Genomic DNA, 22823 nt, shown 5'->3' with positions numbered 1-22823 from the left:
TTATCACTGTCCAAATTATATGAATATGTCCTCACATTTAGAAAAATTGATTTTCTGGAAAAATGAATGGCTGGGTTACATGATCAAAATTATCAAGAAGCAGGAGGGTATCATGTACCAACCCAGTTCATTTCTCGGTCAAATATTTTGATAAATATATCTTGGATATTAGACTTTATGTATCTGTTGTCATTTCTTTGTAATACACTGAGATGATTTGTAGCAAGCGCCACCTGTCATTCCGGTCCAGCAAAGACCTAGAGAGAGTCTCCCCGGCAGACTCCAGCGTGGGAGATTTAACGGGGTCAGTCAAGCAGATCCTTATCAGCTATGTCAGGGCAGAGGCTGCACAACATGCGCTGAGGCTTAAACAGGAGTTATCTGCTCTTGGATTCAGTGTGTACTTGGTGTGTATTTAAGAGTTGAGAGACAACAAACTTTGAATTATTCGTGAACACAAAATGAAATTTGAAATGGATACTTATGCATTATTTGAATTCTTAGGTCACTTGAGTGACTCGGGCAACCTATTTCGGTTGGTGATTGTAAATTGTTGTCAACATTTGGGCACAATCAATTTCTTCTCTAACAGTGATGACCATTTTTCATCAGTGGCAAGTGGCTGCTGCATTATTCATTAAGTTAGCTGTCAGATTTAAACAATTTGCTGTCAGATTCTGAAAGTAAATGTAGTGCTGAATACATCGGGGTCCATCTTGTTTTAGGACGTCCACGAGATTCGGTCAGGCCTGGACTGGCAGGATTCTCTGAATTACGCTGTCAGTAACTGTGAATTCTTTGTTCCTCTGGTCACACCAAAGTATGGAGAAACACAGTGGACAAACAGGGAGGCAAGTGATAAAACTACACTCCACTTTAAGTATCAAAATGAAATGCATTATGAAACACCCTCTGAAATTAAGTGTATTGAAAACAGGCAAAATTACAACCAAGTTCAATCCTGTATTTCATATTGTTAATCAGCTTTAGTTTGTAGCACTTTTTACTCATGATCTTCCAGTAGGAAAACCCCTGACATTCTCTTTCATGAATTATGTCTGATACAATGAGTCTGACTGATATTCTTATTGTTGAATTTTTTTTTTAATAATACAATACCTTATATTTGGACCAATTACAGTTGATTCACTTTTTAATATGATGACTTAGTCCTACTTAGGGGCGATATCTAAAGATCGATGTCGGATAAAAATCTAAATTCAAATAGTTAGGGGGAGGGGGGATAAAATCTCCCTAAGTTTCTGTCATCCGACATCGATTACACTCGAAATATTGGAAAAAGAAAAAAGACAAGCAACTGTTAAAAATCACATAATGATATTACATTTTAATGAAGATTTATACAGAGTGTTATCTATACTTGTATGTTTTTAGTTGTTAATCGATTAGTTTCAGCAGTCATCATATTTAGTTTTAAGGGGGGGGGGGGGGGGGTCTTTGTGAAAACTGTAAATTTAGTTTTTTGTCAGACATTGAACTTTTGATCTCGCCTCTTATATGTATGATTTTCATAGCACAGTCATGAATTAGTTCTCTTTCTTCACCACTAAAGCAGTTATAACATGGACCCTGCAAGAATACATCAGTACTTTTAAAACATGTTTGAATTGATTTTAAAACAGATCAAACTAGCTGATGTTTTAGGAAAGTTCATTATTCCAGTAAGCTTTCTGGAAAGCTGGCCACCCAAATGTTTAGCGATACAGTTTGCCACCACACAATACATTGATTGGAAGCCACAGAGCCAGATCACTGCTGGTAGGTCAAAAGGTTAGGGTACTGAGAGGTCACTTCTGAGACTTATACTATCATTTCCGATACTGTGTGTCTTTTCATGTGGAGAACCGTGTGTAAATCCCACTCATGAATTGTAATATCACTCACTGATTGTTTTGTTTTAATAAAAGTGTGTTTAGTTGACCATGCTATGCCATTCTATCAGTGATGATTGGTCACTAAGAACAAAAGTAAAACCTGTTTCATTGAAATGTACGAGAAGCCAAGAAATTGCATGACTGACCAATCAAAATGACACACTGTTATTGGACTGATAGTATGTGTCATACTTGTTTCTCATGAAACTAGACACTTTAGATATCATTTTGTATGGTGTCTGTCTATCCGTCTGTTTAGATTCAGTGATTGGGAAGGTCAGTGTGGTCCCACTAATTTTGATGGGTCATTTTCCAGATGAATGGTCTGTCTATATATTTTGAAGGGCTATTTTGTTGCAACACTACACATGACATTTATATTATAAGGAAATCTTATCTAACAACAATGCATTGCAGCACATTCAATATCAGCAATAGTGTAGCTTTTCTGTTATTACCATGTTGACATTAAAAATTGGAAGGACCACATTGATTAATGATATTCTTCATGATCACATGGCTTATTGTGTCGCCTGCGTTATGCAGTGGCGACATATAGGGATCACTATCCGTCATCCTGCGTCGTCGTCTGGCGGCGTCGTCACAAAAAATTTCTGTCACAGTTTTCTCAAGAACCACATGGGGCAACTCCCTGATATTTGGCACAGAGCATCAGTGTGGCCAACTGTATTGTGTAAGACATTTTCGAATCTGTCGCTTATCAACTTCCTGTTTACCGGGACTTCGAATTTTTTACAGCAAAAAAATTTCTGTCACAGTTTTCTCAAGAACCACATGGGGCAACTCCCTGATATTTGGCACAGAGCATCAGTGTGGCCAACTGTATTGTGTAAGACATTTTCGAATCTGTCGCTTATCAACTTCCTGTTTGCCGGGACTTAGAATTTTTTACAGCAAAAAAATTTCTGTCACAGTTTTCTCAAGAACCACATGGGGCAACTCCCTGATATTTGGCACAGAGCATCAGTGTGGCCATCTGTATTGTGTAAGACATTTTCGAATCTGTCGCTTATCAACTTCCTGTTTGCCGGGACTTAGAATTTTTTACAGCAAAAAAATTTCTGTCACAGTTTTCTCAAGAACCACATGGGACAACTCCCTGATATTTGGCACAGAGCATCAGTGTGGCCATCTGTATTGTGTAAGACATTTTCGAATCTGTCGCTTATCAACTTCCTGTTTGCCGGGACTTAGAATTTTTTACAGCAAAAAAAATTCTGTCACAGTTTTCTCAAGAACCACATGGGGCAACTTCCTGATATTTGGCACAGAGCATCAGTGTGGCCAACTGTATTGTGTAAGACATTTTCGAATCTGTTGCTTATCAACTTCCTGTTTGCCGGGACTTAGAATTTTTTACAGCAAAAAAATTTCTGTCACAGTTTTCTCAAGAACCACATGGGGCAACTCCCTGATATTTGGCACAGAGCATCAGTGTGGCCAACTGTATTGTGTAAGACATTTTCGAATCTGTCGCTTATCAACTTCCTGTTTAGTGACAAATACCATTTCAATAATTTACTTTTTCAACATTATACGTGATATATTACATATAGAATGAACTAGCAGGCGACACATGTCTTCCGGGGAAGACTTAATACTGCGTCCTTTCTGACTTGTACCCGACATTGAAACTTTGCAATTTTTGTTTGGGATCTATTTTTAGCCATTCGTGTAACCTTGACGGTATTCGGTCTTTACTGCATATTGATGGATGAGAAAAAAGTACATGTATATTAGGCCATATTTAAAAATATGTTTGTTTCCCCTCCACCGACCCTAAATTTCAGAGTAGAATACACTGTAGGTAGGTAAGTAAAAAGTTTTTTTTAGCCAGTAGAATTTTATTTTAGTATGAAATTCCCATGACCTTTAACAAAGACTGACACCAAAACGGCATGAAGCACATTATTCCATGTTTCCTCATCAAACTTGTAAAGTCAGTTATGATTTAGCAATTAGGGGAAGGTGTGAATATTTCAGACAGTACTCCATGTATTTTGGAAATGCTCGTTATCTAACCATTGAATATAGACATAGTGTACATTTATAACTGGACAAACACTCGGGTTTCATATTAAGATTTTTTCTGCTATTTATGCCACATATTTGAAACACTTAGATAAAGTTGGGTAAAATGTTGTAACTATGGACAATGGTGTTGTTATTTCGGACACATGGTGATACAACTTCTGACATTTAGTAAATTTGGTTGCTACCTTTTATATTGTGGTTCATTGGCATTTTATGTTTTTGTTTTTTGCACATTATGTTGATTTATATTTTGTAGTGATTTTTATTTCATTTATAATTTTTTAATCATATCGGTAACTTCTACCAGAAAAATAGTTTCAATGGAACTTAAATTTGCCGATCAAAGAAAATGGATGCTGGCATCTTTTACAGCAATGTTAGTGAAGGTCATATATTTATATCAACCAATCAGAGCTGAGTTACGCACGTGCATATAATTAGGTGTTTACCAGTTTGTAAATATATCAAGTTCGGAAATAAGTTTAGATTGAGAACAAATAACAATAGAAATGTAGGTATAATGCTTTCTTATTGACTGTCGAAAATATCACACCTTTCCAAAATCTCAACACTTTCCCTACTGAAGAACACAACTTGCACACCTGGATGCCCCGGAGTCTCTTGTCTCCCCACTCCTTGTGCAGACAACATTTCTCCATGTCGAAATAGCAGACCGCCTCTTTTCATATTATTTTGATTTTAGACGGAAACTACTGAAGATATAGAAACTTCTGGTAATTTTAGAATACTTATCTGTACCTGAAACAACCCAGAAATAAAAAAAAAAATCACCAAAATGACGGAGTAAAAACTTTGGGTCGGTGGGACTTTCTCAGACTTGGTCAGGCGAGGGGAAACAAACAATTTTTCTTTATTTTGGCCTTGGTAGTCTAATTTTATTTAACAGTTTTAAACCAATGTAATTTATGTATCAAATTACCACATCTAAAACGAAAGTTAAACAATTAGACAAGTCATACATAAATGTATTTCCAACAAACATCGTAACTGATTTTGCATTTTGTTGCAGAGAAGAATAGATTTATATGCCATTTTAAACTTCAATGCAACTATGGTACATGGTGTAAGCCCTTCCTGGTCACTATAGATGACATCAGTCTTTTACAACAACAAATTTGTTCAGTGGAAAATACTTGTGTAATCAGTAAAAGATGAATAAAAGATTATACATGTTTATGCTCTGTACATGTATTATAAAATGAATATATACGCAAATAATTATAAAATTGTATTTGTAATTAAAAAATTTATTTATTATACTTTCATGTAAAATACTCGAATCTGATTGGTCGAGAAGCATTTGAAAAAACATTGTTACCCTCTGAGAACAGAAAGCATGCACTCCCGGGTGATAGTATCTAGCAACGGGTAACAGCACTTGACAACGGGTGATATTATAAAAATTATCACATGTGTCAAATTTATGCGCGTACGGTTTGACGTAGATTGTTAGACGACGTCGTTTGAGCATTTGTAATAAACAAGAATATCCATATCGATTTACGAAATATCGCATGACAGTGATTGATCAAATGTCAACAAATGTAAGTTTTCTGCTTTGTTGTTTATATAACATTCAATATAATAAAACAAATATTGTATGTAGTGGAGGGTAACATTGAAAATTTTCACCCCTCGAGAAACCATTGTCAACCTTGGCTACGCCTCGGTTGTCAATCATTTTCTCGGGGTGAAAATTTTCAATGTTACATGTACCCTCAACTACATGCAATATTTATATAATAGCGCCCTATCAACATTAGTTCTCTGAAGTGCTTTACAAATGTGAGAGAAAAGATAATATAAAATCGATGTGCACATGTGAATAAAATATTCATAGTGTCAGAATCAAAATGCATAATTATTATTATTAATATATAGTGCCTAACGTAATGATATAATTACCCCAAAACATATAAAATAATTTAAAACAACCCTTAGGAATAATTAAATACATAGAAAGGACATAAGTATAATAACAAACTACAGTTCAAATAGCAAATGAAGGTGTTTTTTAAAAAAAAAAAAAAAAAAAAAAAAATATATCACACATTAAAAGCTAATCTAAAGTGATCTATGTTTGACTGTTTTAGTTGATGTGTAATATTTCATCCATAGAAATTGCAGAGGGACTAACTACCGCCACAGATATCAACATATGGGAACAACGACAGATCAGACAGGTGGCTTGTAGAATTAAAGATCATCTCAATAAAGCCAAAGAAAAAGCATTGTACAAGAAAATGTCCTTAGTTAAAAGGGTAATTTATTCAGTTATTAAAACCTGACCATGATTTTATTAGATTTTTTTTTGAATAATGGAATTTAATGTAAATGCAAATAAAAATTATTTTCTAGAAAACAGTAGTTAAGAGCTGTACGTTGGTTGAAGAAAACAATGATCAGGCCTCGCTGTATAACCGAGAGGGATGTCCACTGGTTGTTGTGTGTGTACACGTAAACCAAGGTCAGCTGGTAAGTTTGTGTTCACGTTCACTCCAGTACCACTGTTATAATGTCACAGGGGTAAGTTTGTGTTCACTTTCACTCCAATACCACTGTTATAATGTCACAGGGGTAAGTTTGTGTTCACTTTCACTCCAATACCACTGTTATAATGTCACAGGGGTAAGTTTGTGTTCACTTTCACTCCAATACCACTGTTATAATGTCACAGGGGTAAGTTTGTGTTCACTTTCACTCCAATACCACTGTTATAATGTCACAGGGGTAAGTTTGTGTTCACTCCAATGCCACTGTTATAATGTCACAGGGGTAAGTTTGTGTTCACGTTCACTCCAGCACCACTGTTATAATGTCACAGGGGTAAGTTTGTGTTCACTTTCACTCCAATACCACTGTTATAATGTCACAGGGGTAAGTTTGTGTTCACGTTTACTCCAATACCACTGTTATAATGTCACAGGGGTAAGTTTGTGTTCACGTTCACTCCAATACCACTGTTATAATGTCACAGGGGTTAGTTTACAATGTACCATACATTTTCAGATTTAGCTAAATGTTATCACATTCTCTGTTCAAAAGAAACTGATTGTTCTCTGTATAATGGAGAGTACTGATGTACCAGCCTTCCCAAGCGGAGGTTTGTTTTGCTCTTCCATCCTTCACACATTCTGTTTCTTTGGAGGGGGGGGGGGGTAGAATTACTCTACACAAATCATGTTTGATACTTAGCTATATCAAATTTGTTAGGTTCTTTGTGAGACACTTGAAAATCAGTGTTTGAAACTCACTCTAAAGTTAGTTAGACATGCAGGGCTAACTGCTTGTAAATATTGTAAGCCCTGCCAAGGACCTACTAGCCCTGAGGAAGTAACTGCCAATTTTAAAAGAATTAATCTGTCTTTTATCAAAGCAATTATGTGACTAGGACTCAGTTCTCATAACTTTGATTCGGATCATATATGATTTTATAAAATTGACGAGGTCTGCTCCTTGGCTTGTTATAACTTTGTTACCAGTATGATAAGTAAATTTGATACATCTAAATTTTAATTAGCAGAAATTTAATAAGTCCAACCAAGTGTCAAGATACAAAGAAATTTATTCACCCATGGCAAATTTATGCATCTGGGGTAGTTGGGCATACTGTTATTTCAAACACTGTTTTAGATTTTCATAAATGCAAGTGTCCTTTATATTTGGATTTTTATCGCAACCTCTCAGCAACAACCCCTTGCCCTTGGCTCGGTTTGTTTGATGTCATAACCTCCCATTAAGGAGCTTATTACTGTATGCCTAGTGACACATTTGCAGATACCGGTATTTCATCATCTAATTTCAGTTTGCTGAACATGTAATGTACATTGTAGGGTGAATTTGAATGAGACAAAATCGTTTTTATTGTATTTGGGCAAAAAATAATACTGGGAAGGGGGATTTAGATCTGTTTTTATATGATGATAAGAGAGGTTCATTGTAGGACACTTTAAATCTTCTCATTTAAATCTGTATTTCTGGCCTGAAGCTTTCGGTACATTCATTTTGTATGATTATGAGGTAACAACACACCAGTTATAAAGGGCATGAACTGGGAAAGGGATAATAACCATTTCTTTCTCAAAATCTCTCAATGGCATAGGAATGTATATTAATGACTAATAAAAACAATTAGTGTGTGCAAAATCAAGAGATACCCTAATAAGACTATGTTGATAACATATTTTAGTGTAAAGAAATACATAAGGAAGAATTATTGTCTTGCAAGACAATAATTATTTAATCACCAAAATTACATATTCATGCACCTGCATTAAGGCTAAAAAGTGTTTGAAATAACTAAATACTGGTGTTATTACTGAAATGTATAATATAGAGCAATTTTCATTGAATTCAATTTGTTGGGGAGAAAATGACAGCTAGTGCCTCTTTAAGATTACTGAATTGATTTCATATTTTGGAATTGGTTGTTATTTACAGAGTGCTGAATTAGCAGACTTCATAAGACATTTGGGTTATGAAGTATGGTGTACGAACACTGATAAAACAGAACCCAGGCATGGTAAGACAATGTTCATATGTACACATAGTAATTTTGTGTTCAGTTATACACATAGTAATTTAGTGTTCAGTTGTACACAGACATAGTAATTTAGTGTTCAGTTGTATACATAGTGATTTAGTATTCAGTTGTACACAGACATAGTAATTTAGTGTTCAGTTATACACAGACATAGTAATTTAGTGTTCAGTTGTACACAGACATAGTAATTTTGTGTTCAGTTATACACATAGTAATTTAGTGTTCAGTTATACACATAGTAATTTAGTGTTCAGTTGTACACAGACTTAGTAATTTAATGTTCAGTTGTACACAGACTTAGTAATTTAATGTTCAGTTATACACAGACATAGTAATTTAGTGTTCAGTTGTACACAGACATAGTAATTTTGTCTTCAGTTATACACATAGTAATTTAGTGTTCAGTTATACACTTAGTAATTTAGTGTTCAGTTATACACATAGTAATTTAGTGTTCAGTTGTACACAGACTTAGTAATTTAATGTTCAGTTGTACACAGACTTAGTAATTTAATGTTCAGTTGTACACAGACATAGTAATTTAATGTTCAGTTGTACACAGACATAGTAATTTAGTGTTCAGTTGTACACAGACATAGTAATTTTGTGTTCAGTTATACACATAGTAATTTAGTGTTCAGTTATACACATAGTAATTTAGTGTTCAGTTATACACAGACTTAGTAATTTAGTGTTCAGTTGTACACAGACTTAGTAATTTAATGTTCAATTGTATACAGACTTAGTAATTTAGTGTTCAGTTGTACACAGACTTAGTAATTTAGTGTTCACTTATACACATAGTAATTTAGTGTTCAGTTATACACATAGTAATTTAGTGTTCAGTTGTACACAGACTTAGTAATTTAATGTTCAGTTGTACACAGACATAGTAATTTAGTGTTCAGTTATACACAGACTTAGTAATTTAGTGTTCAGTTGTACACAGACATAGTAATTTAGTGTTCAGTTATACACAGACTTAGTAATTTAATGTTCAGTTGTACACAGACTTAGTAATTTAGTGTTCAGTTATACACAGACTTAGTAATTTAGTGTTCAGTTGTACACAGACATAGTAATTTAGTGTTCAGTTGTACACTTAGTAATTTAGTGTTCAGTTATACACTTAGTAATTTAGTGTTCAGTTGTATACAGACATAGTAATTTAGTGTTCAGTTATACACAGACATAGTAATTTAGTGTTCAGTTGTACACAGACATAGTAATTTAGTGTTCAGTTATACACAGACATAATAATTTAGTGTTCAGTTGTACACGTAGTAATTTAGTGTTCATTTGTTAGATGATGGCTGGGGTGTAGAGGAACGGGAGACTTTTCAGGAGAATGCTGATGATGCTGGGGTCATCATTGCCGTGCTGTCATCTGACTTTATTCACTCCAGGACCTGTCAACAGCAGGTATAAAGGGAATCAACAATTCTAACATTGGCATGCACTTTTGCAACACTTAGCCACTGGTTGCAGCCTTTTCCACTCCTCCTCTTGAAGCCAACACTTAAAAACAAATTGATTTCTCATCACTCATAAAATATCAAATTGTTATTATACACCAGATGAATGGGTCAGAAAGTATGGATAAATGGAATCATACAGTGTAATTATTATTAAAGTATAGAATAAGGATAAGCATGTGGTGGAATATAATGGAATTTGTAAAGATAAGTGAGGTATGAATTTGTGAAGATAAGTGAGGTATTAATTTGTGAAGATAAGTGAGGTATTAATTTGTGAAGATAAGTGAGGTATTAATTTGTAAAGATAAGTGAGGTATTAATTTGTAAATATCAAAAGACCTCATCTACAAAAATACTCAAATGAGAACAGGTACACATATTTCAATAAAAGAATCTTTGCTTTATATATGTCAGAAAAAATTTGATATACATTAAATGTAAAATGCCCTTTTACTACTAGTTAAACTGTTACAATTGTGAACAGAGAAAGGAGATGGTACCTCATTGTTAGGTTATATGATACAGTTGTACTACTGTGAACAGAGAAAGGAGGTGGTACCTCATTGTTAGGTTATATGATAGTTGTACTACTGTGAACAGAGAAAGGAGGAGGTACCTCATTGTTAGGTTATATGTTACAGTTGTACTACTGTAAACAGAGGAAGGAGGTGGTACCTCATTGTTAGGTTATATGTTACAGTTGTACTACTGTGAACAGAGGAAGAAGGTGGTACCTCATTGTTAGGTTATATGTTACAGTTGTACTACTGTAAACAGAGGAAGGAGGTGGTACCTCATTGTTAGGATATATGTTACAGTTGTACTACTGTGAACAGAGGAAGGAGATGACACCTCATTGTTAGGTTATATGTTACAATTGTACTACTGTAAACAGAGAAAGGAGGTGGTACCTCATTGTTAGGTTATATGCTACAGTTGTACTACTGTAAACAGAGGAAGGAGATGACACCTCATTGTTAGGTTATATGTTACAATTGTACTACTGTAAACAGAGGTAGGAGGTGGTACCTCATTGTTAGGATATATGTTATAGTTGTACTACTGTGAACAGAGAATGGAGGCGGTACCTCATTGTTAGGTTATATGTTACAGTTGTACTACTGTGAACAGAGGAAGAAGGTGGTACCTCATTGTTAGGTTATATGTTATAGTTGTACTATTGTGAACAGAGAAAGGAGATGGTCCCTCATTGTTAGGTTATATGTTACAGTTGTACTACTGTAAACAGAGGAAGGAGGTGGTACCTCATTGTTAGGATATATGTTACAGTTGTACTACTGTGAACAGAGGTAGGAGGTGGTACCTCATTGTTAGGATATATGTTATAGTTGTACTACTGTGAACAGAGAAAGGAGATGGTACCTCATTGTTAGGTTATATGTTACAGTTGTACTACTGTGAACAGAGGAAGAAGGTGGTACCTCATTGTTAGGTTATATGTTACAATTGTACTACTGTAAACAGAGAAAGGAGGCGGTACCACATTGTTAGATTATATGATACAGTTGTACTACTGTGAACAGAGGTAGGAGGTGGTACCTCATTGTTAGGATATATGTTATAGTTGTACTACTGTGAACAGAGAAAGGAGATGGTACCTCATTGTTAGGTTATATGTTACAGTTGTACTACTGTGAACAGAGGAAGAAGGTGGTACCTCATTGTTAGGTTATATGTTATAGTTGTACTATTGTGAACAGAGAAAGGAGGTGGTACCTCATTGTTAGGTTATATGTTACAGTTGTACTACTGTAAACAGAGAAAGGAGGTGGTACCTCATTGTTAGATTATATGTTACAGTTGTACTACTGTGAACAGAGGAAGGAGGTGGTACCTCATTGTTAGGTTATATATTATAGTTGTACTACTGTAAACAGAGGAAGGAGGTGGTACCTCATTGTTAGGTTATATGTTACAGTTGTACTACTGTAAACAGAGAAAGGAGATGGTACCTCATTGTTAGGATATATGTTACAGTTGTACTACTGTAAACAGAGGAAGGAGGCGGTACCTCATTGTTAGGTTATATGTTACAGTTGTACTATTGTAAACAGAGGAAGGAGGTGGTACCTCATTGTTAGGTTATATGTTACAGTTGTACTTCTGTGAACAGAAAAAGGAGGTGGTACCTCATTGTTAGGTTATATGTTACAGTTGTACTACTGTAAACAGAGGAAGGAGGTGGTACCTCATTGTTAGGATATATGTTACAGTTGTACTACTGTGAACAGAGGAAGGAGATGACACCTCATTGTTAGGTTATATGTTACAGTTGTACTACTGTAAACAGAGGAAGGAGGTGGTACCTCATTGTTAGGATATATGTTACAGTTGTACTACTGTGAACAGAGAAAGGAGGTGGTACCTCATTGTTAGGTTATATGTTACAGTTGTACTACTGTAAACAGAGGAAGGAGGTGGTACCTCATTGTTAGGTTATATGTTATAGTTGTACTACTGTAAACAGAGAAAGGAGGTGGTACCTCATTGTTAGGTTATATGTTACAGTTGTACTACTGTGAACAGAGAAAGGAGGTGGTACCTCATTGTTAGGTTATATGCTACAGTTGTACTACTGTGAACAGAGGAAGGAGGTGGTACCTCATTGTTAGGTTATATGCTACAGTTGTACTACTGTGAACAGAGGAAGGAGGTGGTACCTCATTGTTAATTTATATGTTATAGTTGTACTACTGTAAACAGAGAAAGGTGGCACCTCATTGTTAGGTTATATGTTACAGTTGTACTACTGTGAACAGAGGAAGAAGGTGGTTCCCTTGCTGATGGACGGTGTACAGATCCCAAGCTGGCTGGAGATGATGCTGCAGTCCAATAATTATACAGTAAGTGACACAATAATTATACCGTAAGTGACACAATAATTATACAGTAAGTGACACAATAATTATACCGTAAGTGACACAATAATTATACAGTAAGTGACATTTAGATAATCAATACATACTTTACATATAGGTAAGAAAGGATAACTTCATTTGCATCTCTGAAAATTTGTGTATATAAGTTTATGTATTTTAGTGTGTTGAAAAGAAGGATCATAAAGATAGCTTACCAAAATTACTACAAAAATTGTTGGACCCAAATGCAATACAAAGCTGTAGTGCAGAACTTCATGATGCCAGGGTGTCATATGCTGTAAGTTGTCTTTGTGTCACACTACAATCAATTCTTTATTCTCCTAACCAATAGTACAAAGGTAGTGAGGAAATACATATAAGTATTCATACAAATATACAATATGATGTATTCACAATATATACATACGGCAATGTAAACAAAGTTATTATAGAGGGGACAGAGTATAATGGATAGCTTTTAAGAATTTACTTAATTTTACACACACTGTTTATGAACCAGCTATTAATTTCATAACATGCTAGAGGTGGATGTTTTCTCATTGTGTTTAGATATAATCTTAGGTAAAGCAGTTAAATAAACTGTTGAAGAGCAGCCTGTGTGTCTACACGTGTGGTCAGTCTGCCTGCAGCACAGTCAACACGGATCTACTGAAGTATGAAATACTTTTCTGAAAAATCTAAATTTGAACAGATAATTGTTCTATCTTTGTTTCATATTCACCATTTATTCACTGACACTCTTAACTTATAGATATAGTACATGTATTACAATTATCTGTTACATAGAGTCCTGGGAAAGGTTCTCAGTGAGTTTGATGATGTTACCATGGTAACGGGAGGTGGGTACAATACAGAATACCTAGTTGGCCATGCTTTTCTGGAGGAAACTCGACGGAAACTCAAACCTCATCAAGTTTGGCATGTTCTCCCGGAGAGGGATAAAGGGGTTGGTGTTTTGCATATTGCGTATAATTAAATCATTCTGTTTAATGTATTAAAAAGCTATATACAACTTGAATAGAAACTTGCATAAAAAACATACCTACATGTAATTAAAACGGAGTCGAAAATTATCAAAGTGTATGGCAGTAATTATATTGTAATTCCAGTGTATGTGTAAGATACAATTATATTTATGACACCACAGGACAGGAGCAAAAATTACCCACAGAACAGTGATGGATCCTTTCAGGTGATCTCATTTGGTCACACATATTTCTGTGGTAATAGTCTAGAGGAGAGAGATCTCATCATTTCTAAAGCTGTTGAGGTCTGCTTGATAATTATAGGTAAGTTTTGTAGGAGGGGGAAAACTGAGAAAATTTCAAATACATAGACTTGTTGTTTTTGAGTGGATGCATTTTGTCATGTACTTGATTATAATGCATTTGTTCAATATTGTTAACTTTGCTTTTATACGCCTGCATAAAAATGTGGGCATATTATGCTATACTGTTGTCGTCCGTCTGTCCCTTTAACTTTGTCTTTGCAACTCCTCCTAAATCCTTTTGGGTGATTTTGATGAAACATGGTACAAAGAAAGATCACAATTTGGAGCTGTGCATATTGCAAGGGGAATGCTGTCCAATGATTTTTAGCTCACCTGAACCAAAGGTTCAAGTGAGCTTTTCTGATCGCTTTTTGTCCGTCATCTGTCTGTCTGTCCGTCTGTCTGTTAAACTTTTCACATTTTCGACTTCTTCTCCAGAACCACTGGGCCAATTTCAACCAAACATGGCCAAAAGCATCCTTGGGTGAAGGGCTTTCAAGTTTGTTCAATTAAAGGGCCATGTCCCTTTCAAAGGGGAGATAATCACAAAAATGCAAAAATAGGATGGGGCCACAAGGGGGGATCAAAGTTTTACATACAAATATATAGGGAAAAACTTTAAAAATCTTCTTCTCAAGAACCACTAAGCCAGAAAAGCTGAGATTTACATGAAAGCTTCCTGACATAATGCAGATTCAAGTTTGTTCAAATCATGGGCCCCTGGGGTTGGATGGGGCCACAATAGAGGATCAAAGTTTTACATACAAATATATAGGAAAAATCTTTAAAAATCTTCTTCTCAAGAACCACTGAGCCAGAAAAGCTGATTTTTACATGAAAACTTTCTGACATAGTGCAGATTCAAGTTTGTTCAAATCATGGCCCCCGGGGATAAGATGGGGCCCCAAGGGGGGATCAAAGTTTTACACACAAATATATTGGGAAAAACTTAAAATCTTCTTCTCAAGAACCACTAAGCCAGAAAAGCTGAGATTTACATGAAAGCTTCCTGACATAATGCAGATTCAAGTTTGTTCAAATCATGGGCTCCGGGGGTAGGATGGGGCCACAATAGAGGATCAAAGTTTTACATACAAATATATAGGAAAAATCTTTAAAAATCTTCTTCTCAAGAACCACTGAGCCAGAAAAGCTGAGATTTACATGAAAGCTTCCTGACATAATGCAGATTCAAGTTTGTTCAAATCATGGGCTCCGGGGGTAGGATGGGGCCACAATAGAGGATCAAAGTTTTACATACAAATAAATAGTTAAAATCTTTTTCTCAATAACCACCGAGTCAGAAAAGCTGATATTTACAAGAAAACTTTCTGACATAGTGCAGATTCAAGTTTGTTCAAATCATGTCCCCCGGGGGGTAGGATGGGGCCACAAGTGGGGGGGGGGGGGGGGTCAAAGTTTTACATACAAATATAGGAAAAAGCTTTAAAAATCTTCTTCTCAAGAACCATTGGGCCAAAGAAGTTGACATTTACGTAAAAGCTTTCTGACATAGTGTAGATTCAAGTTTGCAAAGGGTAGTTTGGGCCATAATAGGGACTAAGGTTTTACATGCAAATATATATGGAAAGTCTTCAGATATGGGCCGCTTGTTAAAGGAGTTGTGGTCCTTGGACTTAATTTTTTCTATTCAAAATACTTGGTCTTTGCAACTTCTCCTAAACCCTTTGGGTGATTTTAATGAATTTTGGTACAAAGAAAGATCACAATGTGGAGGTGTGCATACTGCAAGGGTAATGCTGTCCAATGTTTTTGAAAGGAGTTGCAGCTCGTGGACTTGTTTTAGCTCTTCTGAGCCGAAGGCTCAAAGAGCTAATCATATGTCCATATGTCTGGCGTGCAGTGTGCGTCAACTTTTTGGAAAAAGGGCTATATCTCAAGAACCCCTTGGCCAATTTTTGTCAAATTTGTCACAGGGTATCCTTGGCCCAAGGGCTTTCATTTGTACTAAAACTAGGGTTGTGACCCTTTAACAAGGGGAGATAATTAGGAAACTGCAAACAAAAGTAGTGGTTGCTAAAAAATCTTCCTTTCAAGAACCACTGGGCAAATTATCACCAAACTTATGCACAAGGATGAGGATAGGATGTAGATAAAAAATTGTTCAAGGCATCATCCTTGGGCAAAGGGTGTGGTCTCAAGGTCACTTCAAAGTTGACCTTAAATTTTGTTTTGTTAAAACTTTGATATTTTGCTTAGTATAAGGACTAAGATCATCAAATTTTGTCAGTTGATGCATCTTAGGAACTTATATCATGTTGTCTCAAAAGTAGGTCATGGTGACCTACTTTTTGAATTTTGCAGCTAATTATTATTAAATGGATTTTGATGTATATATCTTGGACACTTTTGAGCCTATGATCATCAAAAGTTGTCAGTTGATAGATCATGGGACCTTGAAGTGCATCATGTGAAAAGTATGTCACCATGACCAACTTTCTGAATTTTATGGCTAATCATTTATGAATACATATTAGGTTGTTATTTCAGATACTGAGAGGTTCAGAATCATCAAACCTTGTAAGTTGATGCATTTAGAGGCCTCGAAACATATTTATTAAATAAAAGTAGGTCACAGTGACTTAGTTTTTGAATTTTGCAGACATTCAAATTTCACATTTTCAATTTTAGATGCATATTTTGGACACTATGAAAGCTAGGATCATCAAACTTTGTCAGTTGATGCATGTTGAATCTTCAGAGTGTGTTGACTAAAAAGTAGGTCACTGTGACCTATTTTTGGATTTTGATGGCTATATTTGAATATTTCAGATACTATTTGACTTACAATCATCAAACTTTGTCAGTTGATGCATCTTGAGTCTTTGGAGTGTATCGACCAAAAAGTAGGTCACTATGGCCTTCTTTTGGAATTTGACGGCTATATTTGAATACTATTTGACTTGTCAGTTGATGCATCTTGAGTCTTCAGTGTGTCGACCAAAAGTAGGTCACCATGATCTACTTTTGGATAGTTACATTTAAATTTTCATGTACTATTTAACTTAACATCATCAAACTTTGTTAATTGATGAATCTAGGTTAATGAGAATTTTTGCCTGTTCTACAATGTATCAGAAGAGCGATTTTAGGCCCATGGGCCTCTTTGTTTTTTTTTCTATTCAAAATACTTTGTTTTTACAACCCCTCCCAAACCCTTTAGGGGATTTTGATGAAACTTGGTACAAAGAAAGATCTCAATGTGGAGATGTGCATATTACAAGGGGAATGCTGCACCACTATTTTTGAAGGAGTTAGGCCCCTTGGACTTGGACTTGGATTTATTTTATGCAAGTACCTTGTCTTCGCAACTTTTCTTAAGCCCTTTGGGGGATTTCAATGAAACTTATTACAGAGGAAGATCACAATGCGTAGATGCAGGGTTCGAAATTCACTTTATCAAGCACTAGTCCATACGGACTAGTCACTATTGATGTTCACTAGTCCGCAAAGCATTTCACTAGTCCATCCAGTATGAAAGGTGAATGTAACGAAGTAATCAATCTCATAACTCTTATACAAAGCAATACAAAATAGATAATTGGGCAAACAAGTATATCATATTAAATGATCTTCATTTTATTCAATAGTATTTAATGAAATCAAACACATCACAGTTGCAAGCAATTCAGTTTCTGACACCTACAGAAGAAAAATACCATCATACTTTATTTTGCATTCAAGATCTTCAGAAGCATACAGTAACCTTAGAGTTAATCCTTTTATAAACATCCATAAGTGCGTTCGAGGTTGACGTTCCCAAGTTCGAAATTTTTATCAATAATGACCAAGCCATGAGCTATAGTGTTACAAACTCCTGTGTTAGAGTCGCGAATGACGAAAACGTGTGCACAAACGTGCTTGTTCTTAGATCGCACTACTTGCAGTTCTTGCACCTCGAACCCGTTCTCGTGATGCGTACTCGGAGTTCGGAATTGGCAGGAATTTGTGCTCATTCAAAGAACGACGGTCTCGAACGCACTCCATGTGTTTGGAAGATCATAGTCACGCAAACACTTAACCATGCAGGTAATCGACCATAAGTTCAAACACCTAAGAGACTCAAACAAATCTTGCTAAAATCTTAACCAATTCAAGATTGATTTCTGGATTTTCACTAGTCCGTACGGACTAGTGCTATAGAGAGTTTACTAGTCCGACACGTTTTTTACTAGTCTCGGACTTACGGACATGAGGTAATTTCGAACCCTGTAGATGTGCATATTACAAGGGTAATGCTATCCCACTATTTTTGAAGGAGTTACAGCCCTTGGACTTGGATTTATTTAATGCAAAATACATTGTTATTGCAACTCCGACGAAATCATTTTGTGGATGATCCTTTCTTACTTGTTCAAATTCCTGGGTCAATAATGTATGCGGGCGTATCATGTATCGGTTTAGCGGTGCCCTATTTTTTCAACACAAATTAAAACATAATAAGAGTGCACCATGCACAATATCTAAGATATTACACTGACAACAAAATAAGCTGTCAATCACTTGTTGATTTATGACAGGTGACACAGATGTGAATTATGTAAAGCTGGCACAGAAGTTTTCATGGAGTGACCACTACGTGATACCATTTGTAATGAATATGGAAGTGGATGCTGGTTTTATTGAACAGGTACTTTATTACATATTTAAAGTAGTTTTTATATATTCAAATTAGCTTGATTTAATATACACTGTATGCATGAAACAACACTAGTTCAGTGCATTTTTTTCACCAGCTCTCCCATGGAATTTCCTGTGAAGATTGTCAGACCCTGAACAACACTGGACAGACACTAGAAACAAGAGCCTCTATATTGCATGATATTCTGACAAGAATTCAGCAGAGCTTGGATATGGAGCACACCGAGGAGGCAAGTCAAGAGATGGAAATGTGCCCTCCCCGAAAAATACCCAGGAATTCAAAGGACAGTGACACTGGCAGTCGGACAAAAACCTCACTGAAGAGTCTGAACACAATTATTCTGCAATGATACTTGTATATTTCTTACAAACTCAAATGACACATCTGGTGCTATAATAGCAGGTTGATATAACAGTTTGTGATTGTTTAATGGGTATATACTGTAGAAATAATGCTATTTAGTGTGTGTGAAATACACACAACAGTATGGCAATATGAGAAATTAGTTCCATTGTAGTGATACTGAGCCTTGTTAATTATTTCCAAAAAATCCTCTTACACATTACATACTGTATATTGATATCGTGTCTATGCAAATATACTTTGACATTCCTTTCTTTTTTTATTATTGTATGTCCATCTTTGGACATGAGGTACATGTACATATATGTATTATGGAGTTGTAATAGTTTCTAGGTTTGAGGGTTGATTTTTAAAATACAGTTGAAAGACCGACTAATTTGCATATTATTATGTCAGGTTCTCATGTTACATAGAATATACATGTACCAAATAGCGACGTATTAAAATTGTATTTGATCGTTTTGTGATTAGCAGTTCTAGATTGTTACCTCAATTTTACTGGGTTTTTTTTTTTTAAAAAAGTCATTGACCATATATATACATGTACTGTGTCACTGTTTTATAGATACAAACATACATATATCTAATATTTTTATCATGCGTAATTTTGCAATGATTTACACTTATTTATCACAAATTATGATTTATGAGTTAACTTTATTTTTAACAACACTATGATGATTGTGTACTGCATGTATCCGATAGCATACCAATATTGACATGTTCTGAAGTTAGTAATAAATCTGTTAATATTTTGCTACAAGGTTGTAATACATGTGGCACATTATTCAATTCCAATGTAATTTGTTGACCAGTGTAATATTTTTATGTACTACCCTCTCACTTGTTAAATGTTTAAGAGTGGGATTTACATATTAGCTTACTTGTTTTTGTATTCCTTAAATGTAGAATTTATTCAAAAAGTTCTGCACAAGAACTCTTACTGTGGCCTTCAACTGGACATTAAGATACATAAAAGATTTTCGTCTATTACATGTATATCAATCATTTTTATTCACCTGTGGATTCAATATATCCCAACGATCTTAAAAAGAAAAGTCTTCCACATCTGCTATACACTTTCTTCATATTTGGATGTTTTACAGAACGTACACTGTAGACTACACTAACAAATCAACTTAATGACAGGATGACCTCAGGTTCTCCATCATCAACTGTCTATATTTACATGCATGTAGGAATGTTCCATTATTACTTGCATATGTTGTTTATGTCTTCTAATTGATTCAATACGTGAGAGAGCATGTTTTGCATATAATCAATTTTTAAACTGAGGCAGGCTACTGAAGTTACAGGAGTTTCAACAGTCTTGTTTAGAGTCAGCATTTTGCAAAGTCTGTGGTTGTATATTGATCTTATTTGGAAATCTAACCTGTTGTTAAGCGAAATCTTTCATACACATTGATCAAATGCAGAAACCTGCATTTTATTTATTACATCATGTTCAACAAGAGAAACCTGCATTTTATTTATTACATCATGTTCAGTAAGAGAAATGTGCATACTATTTATTATATCATGTTCAACAAGACAAATGTGCATCTTATTACATCATGTTCAGCAAAAGATACGCACATCTTCATTACAAGTCACATACGAAGGTTGTTCCAAAAAGACGTAGACAGTGTTGATCATTTTCAAAATATACATCAGATCCAAAAGATTCTTTACATGAGAAAACTTTTACTTATTCTAAGCAAAAAATTTAAAATTTGAAATAAGAATTAAAAGAGGTAATTTAAAATGAGATGTTACTGAATAAAAAGGTATCCATCTACATTGTTGACTCACGAACAAAAATAAGTAGATATTTTCTTTGTACCATTCAATTAGATGACAGCCAATAGTTTCATATTAATTAAATATATCACATTCAAATTCATATCTATGGAATCGGTGATGTTTTTCATGTAATAAACTGGTTTGACAATCGCAGGACGTCGTAAACGGCAGAGATGTGATGTCATTTTTAAATGTACCTGTAATGAAATTTGCATGATATGACAACTTCAACAGCATTCTTGGCGCACGAGAAATCATAAAATATTATGTAGGCCGTGATTTGGGACAACCCTTGTACATCTTCAATGAAATACACTTAGATAAGGGTTTTTTAATATAGGATATATGGTTTTTTTTACCTATATGAAAAGATGCACTTTTTACAACTTGCATGAATCTAATGTGGGCCCATTACTCTTAGCAATTGAAATGCATACTTGCAATATGTTTAGTCATGGAGTGTCTATTTGATTGTTTGTGGGTTTTTTATTTTATTCAAATGTTTAAAAATTGTTTTAGTCAGTATTGTTGTTGACTGTTTTATGGATTCTGCTCTCATACCCTTGGCAATAAGATGTAAATTATTTTAATTATGTTTGGAATCAAATGCACCCAAGTCAGTATTGGGGTATGAATTCCGAGTTTGTATTTTTAAACCCAACATGTATTTTATCGCAGCATTACCACCAAACCATGTCTGGTGAGGGTAAATACAACACGACGGCTAAACGATTCATGACAATTGTGATGAATGACTAGGAGATTAAAACAATATTTCAGAAAAACTTGTGTTGCATGCATTTAATTGTTGCTTAAAATGCTTGAGGGTTTATTCTTATAGCACAGACAAAAGTAGAGATTGTTGAGAGAGTGCATATAAAATTTCTAACTATCTGTAGGGGGTGTAATTAATAATATACTGGAGTTCTTGGAGTATGAAATTCATTCTTGCACACCAATCTCTGAATATGTCATAGTCCATTTCTATATGCCCGTCTTTAGACGGGAAATATTATGGTACAGCGATGTCTGTACGTACATCCATTCAGGGTTTTCTGTTTCTAATTTCATTTTTCTGTCACATCAAGCTGAAACTTGCTATGTAGCTTCTTTGTGGATCACTCTAGGTCTTGTTGCAATTTTGATCCATTTCGACCTCTCTTGCAGGAGTTTTGCCCCTTTATTTGAAAATTATTGTTATATGGCGGGTACATAATTTGTCTGGCTAACTCCTCCCACAATTTTCAAGTGAGGACCATCTTGTTTTACAGAGTGTTTGTATGGATATCGGAGATGTGCAGGTGGCAAGGATTTTGATTTCCTTCAATTTTTGAGAAAATTACAGGTTGTTGAACTTGGACCATTTTGAGAAAATATTGCAAAGAGAGTACATGATTTGTTCAGTGAACTCCCATTTTCAAGTGAGAACCTTCTTATTTTACAGAGTGTTTATATAGGTAATGGTATTGAAGATATGCATAAGGCAAGGATTTTAATTTCCTTTAATTTTTGAGACAATTGCAGGTGGTTGAACTTAGTCCTTTTAAGGAAATATTCATATTATGCAAAGAAAGTATGTCACAGGCTGATGATGGCTGACACTACCTGAGGCAAAGTTCTACAAATGGCTTGAGAAAAACACCCTACGTGAACATTTTCACGGGCGTATGATGTACTATTTGTGGTATTCTTGTTAAGTCATTTCCCCAGATACCAAAGAACAGAGATTGGAAATTTAAATAAGAATTCTAGATGTAGTCCTTGGCCTGTACAAGACTAGTATTTTTGCCTAGTTAGAGGATGGGGCAAAAATACACAGATATCTAACCTTA

General features: G+C 35.1%; 1 protein-coding gene across 1 annotated transcript in view; it reads left to right on the top strand.

The window, feature by feature from the left end:
- Positions 1-21933, top strand: part of LOC125658721 (uncharacterized) — a 31064-nt gene extending 9131 nt beyond the window's left edge. The window contains exons 6-19 of the mRNA XM_048890107.2: positions 224-407; positions 726-851; positions 1644-1779; positions 6090-6232; positions 6330-6446; positions 8412-8493; positions 9821-9936; positions 12755-12856; positions 13053-13169; positions 13454-13545; positions 13679-13838; positions 14040-14181; positions 18704-18813; positions 18920-21933. Of these exons, the coding sequence (XP_048746064.2) occupies positions 224-407; positions 726-851; positions 1644-1779; positions 6090-6232; positions 6330-6446; positions 8412-8493; positions 9821-9936; positions 12755-12856; positions 13053-13169; positions 13454-13545; positions 13679-13838; positions 14040-14181; positions 18704-18813; positions 18920-19174 (1882 nt within the window). The 3' untranslated portion in view covers positions 19175-21933. The remainder of the gene's footprint in view (positions 1-223; positions 408-725; positions 852-1643; positions 1780-6089; positions 6233-6329; positions 6447-8411; positions 8494-9820; positions 9937-12754; positions 12857-13052; positions 13170-13453; positions 13546-13678; positions 13839-14039; positions 14182-18703; positions 18814-18919) is intronic.
- Positions 21934-22823: the final 890 nt, after the last annotated feature.

This window comes from Ostrea edulis, chromosome 9 (assembly GCF_947568905.1).
Source record: "Ostrea edulis chromosome 9, xbOstEdul1.1, whole genome shotgun sequence".
Lineage (NCBI taxonomy): Eukaryota > Metazoa > Mollusca > Bivalvia > Ostreida > Ostreidae > Ostrea > Ostrea edulis.
This window is presented reverse-complemented; position numbering and strand designations above follow the sequence as displayed.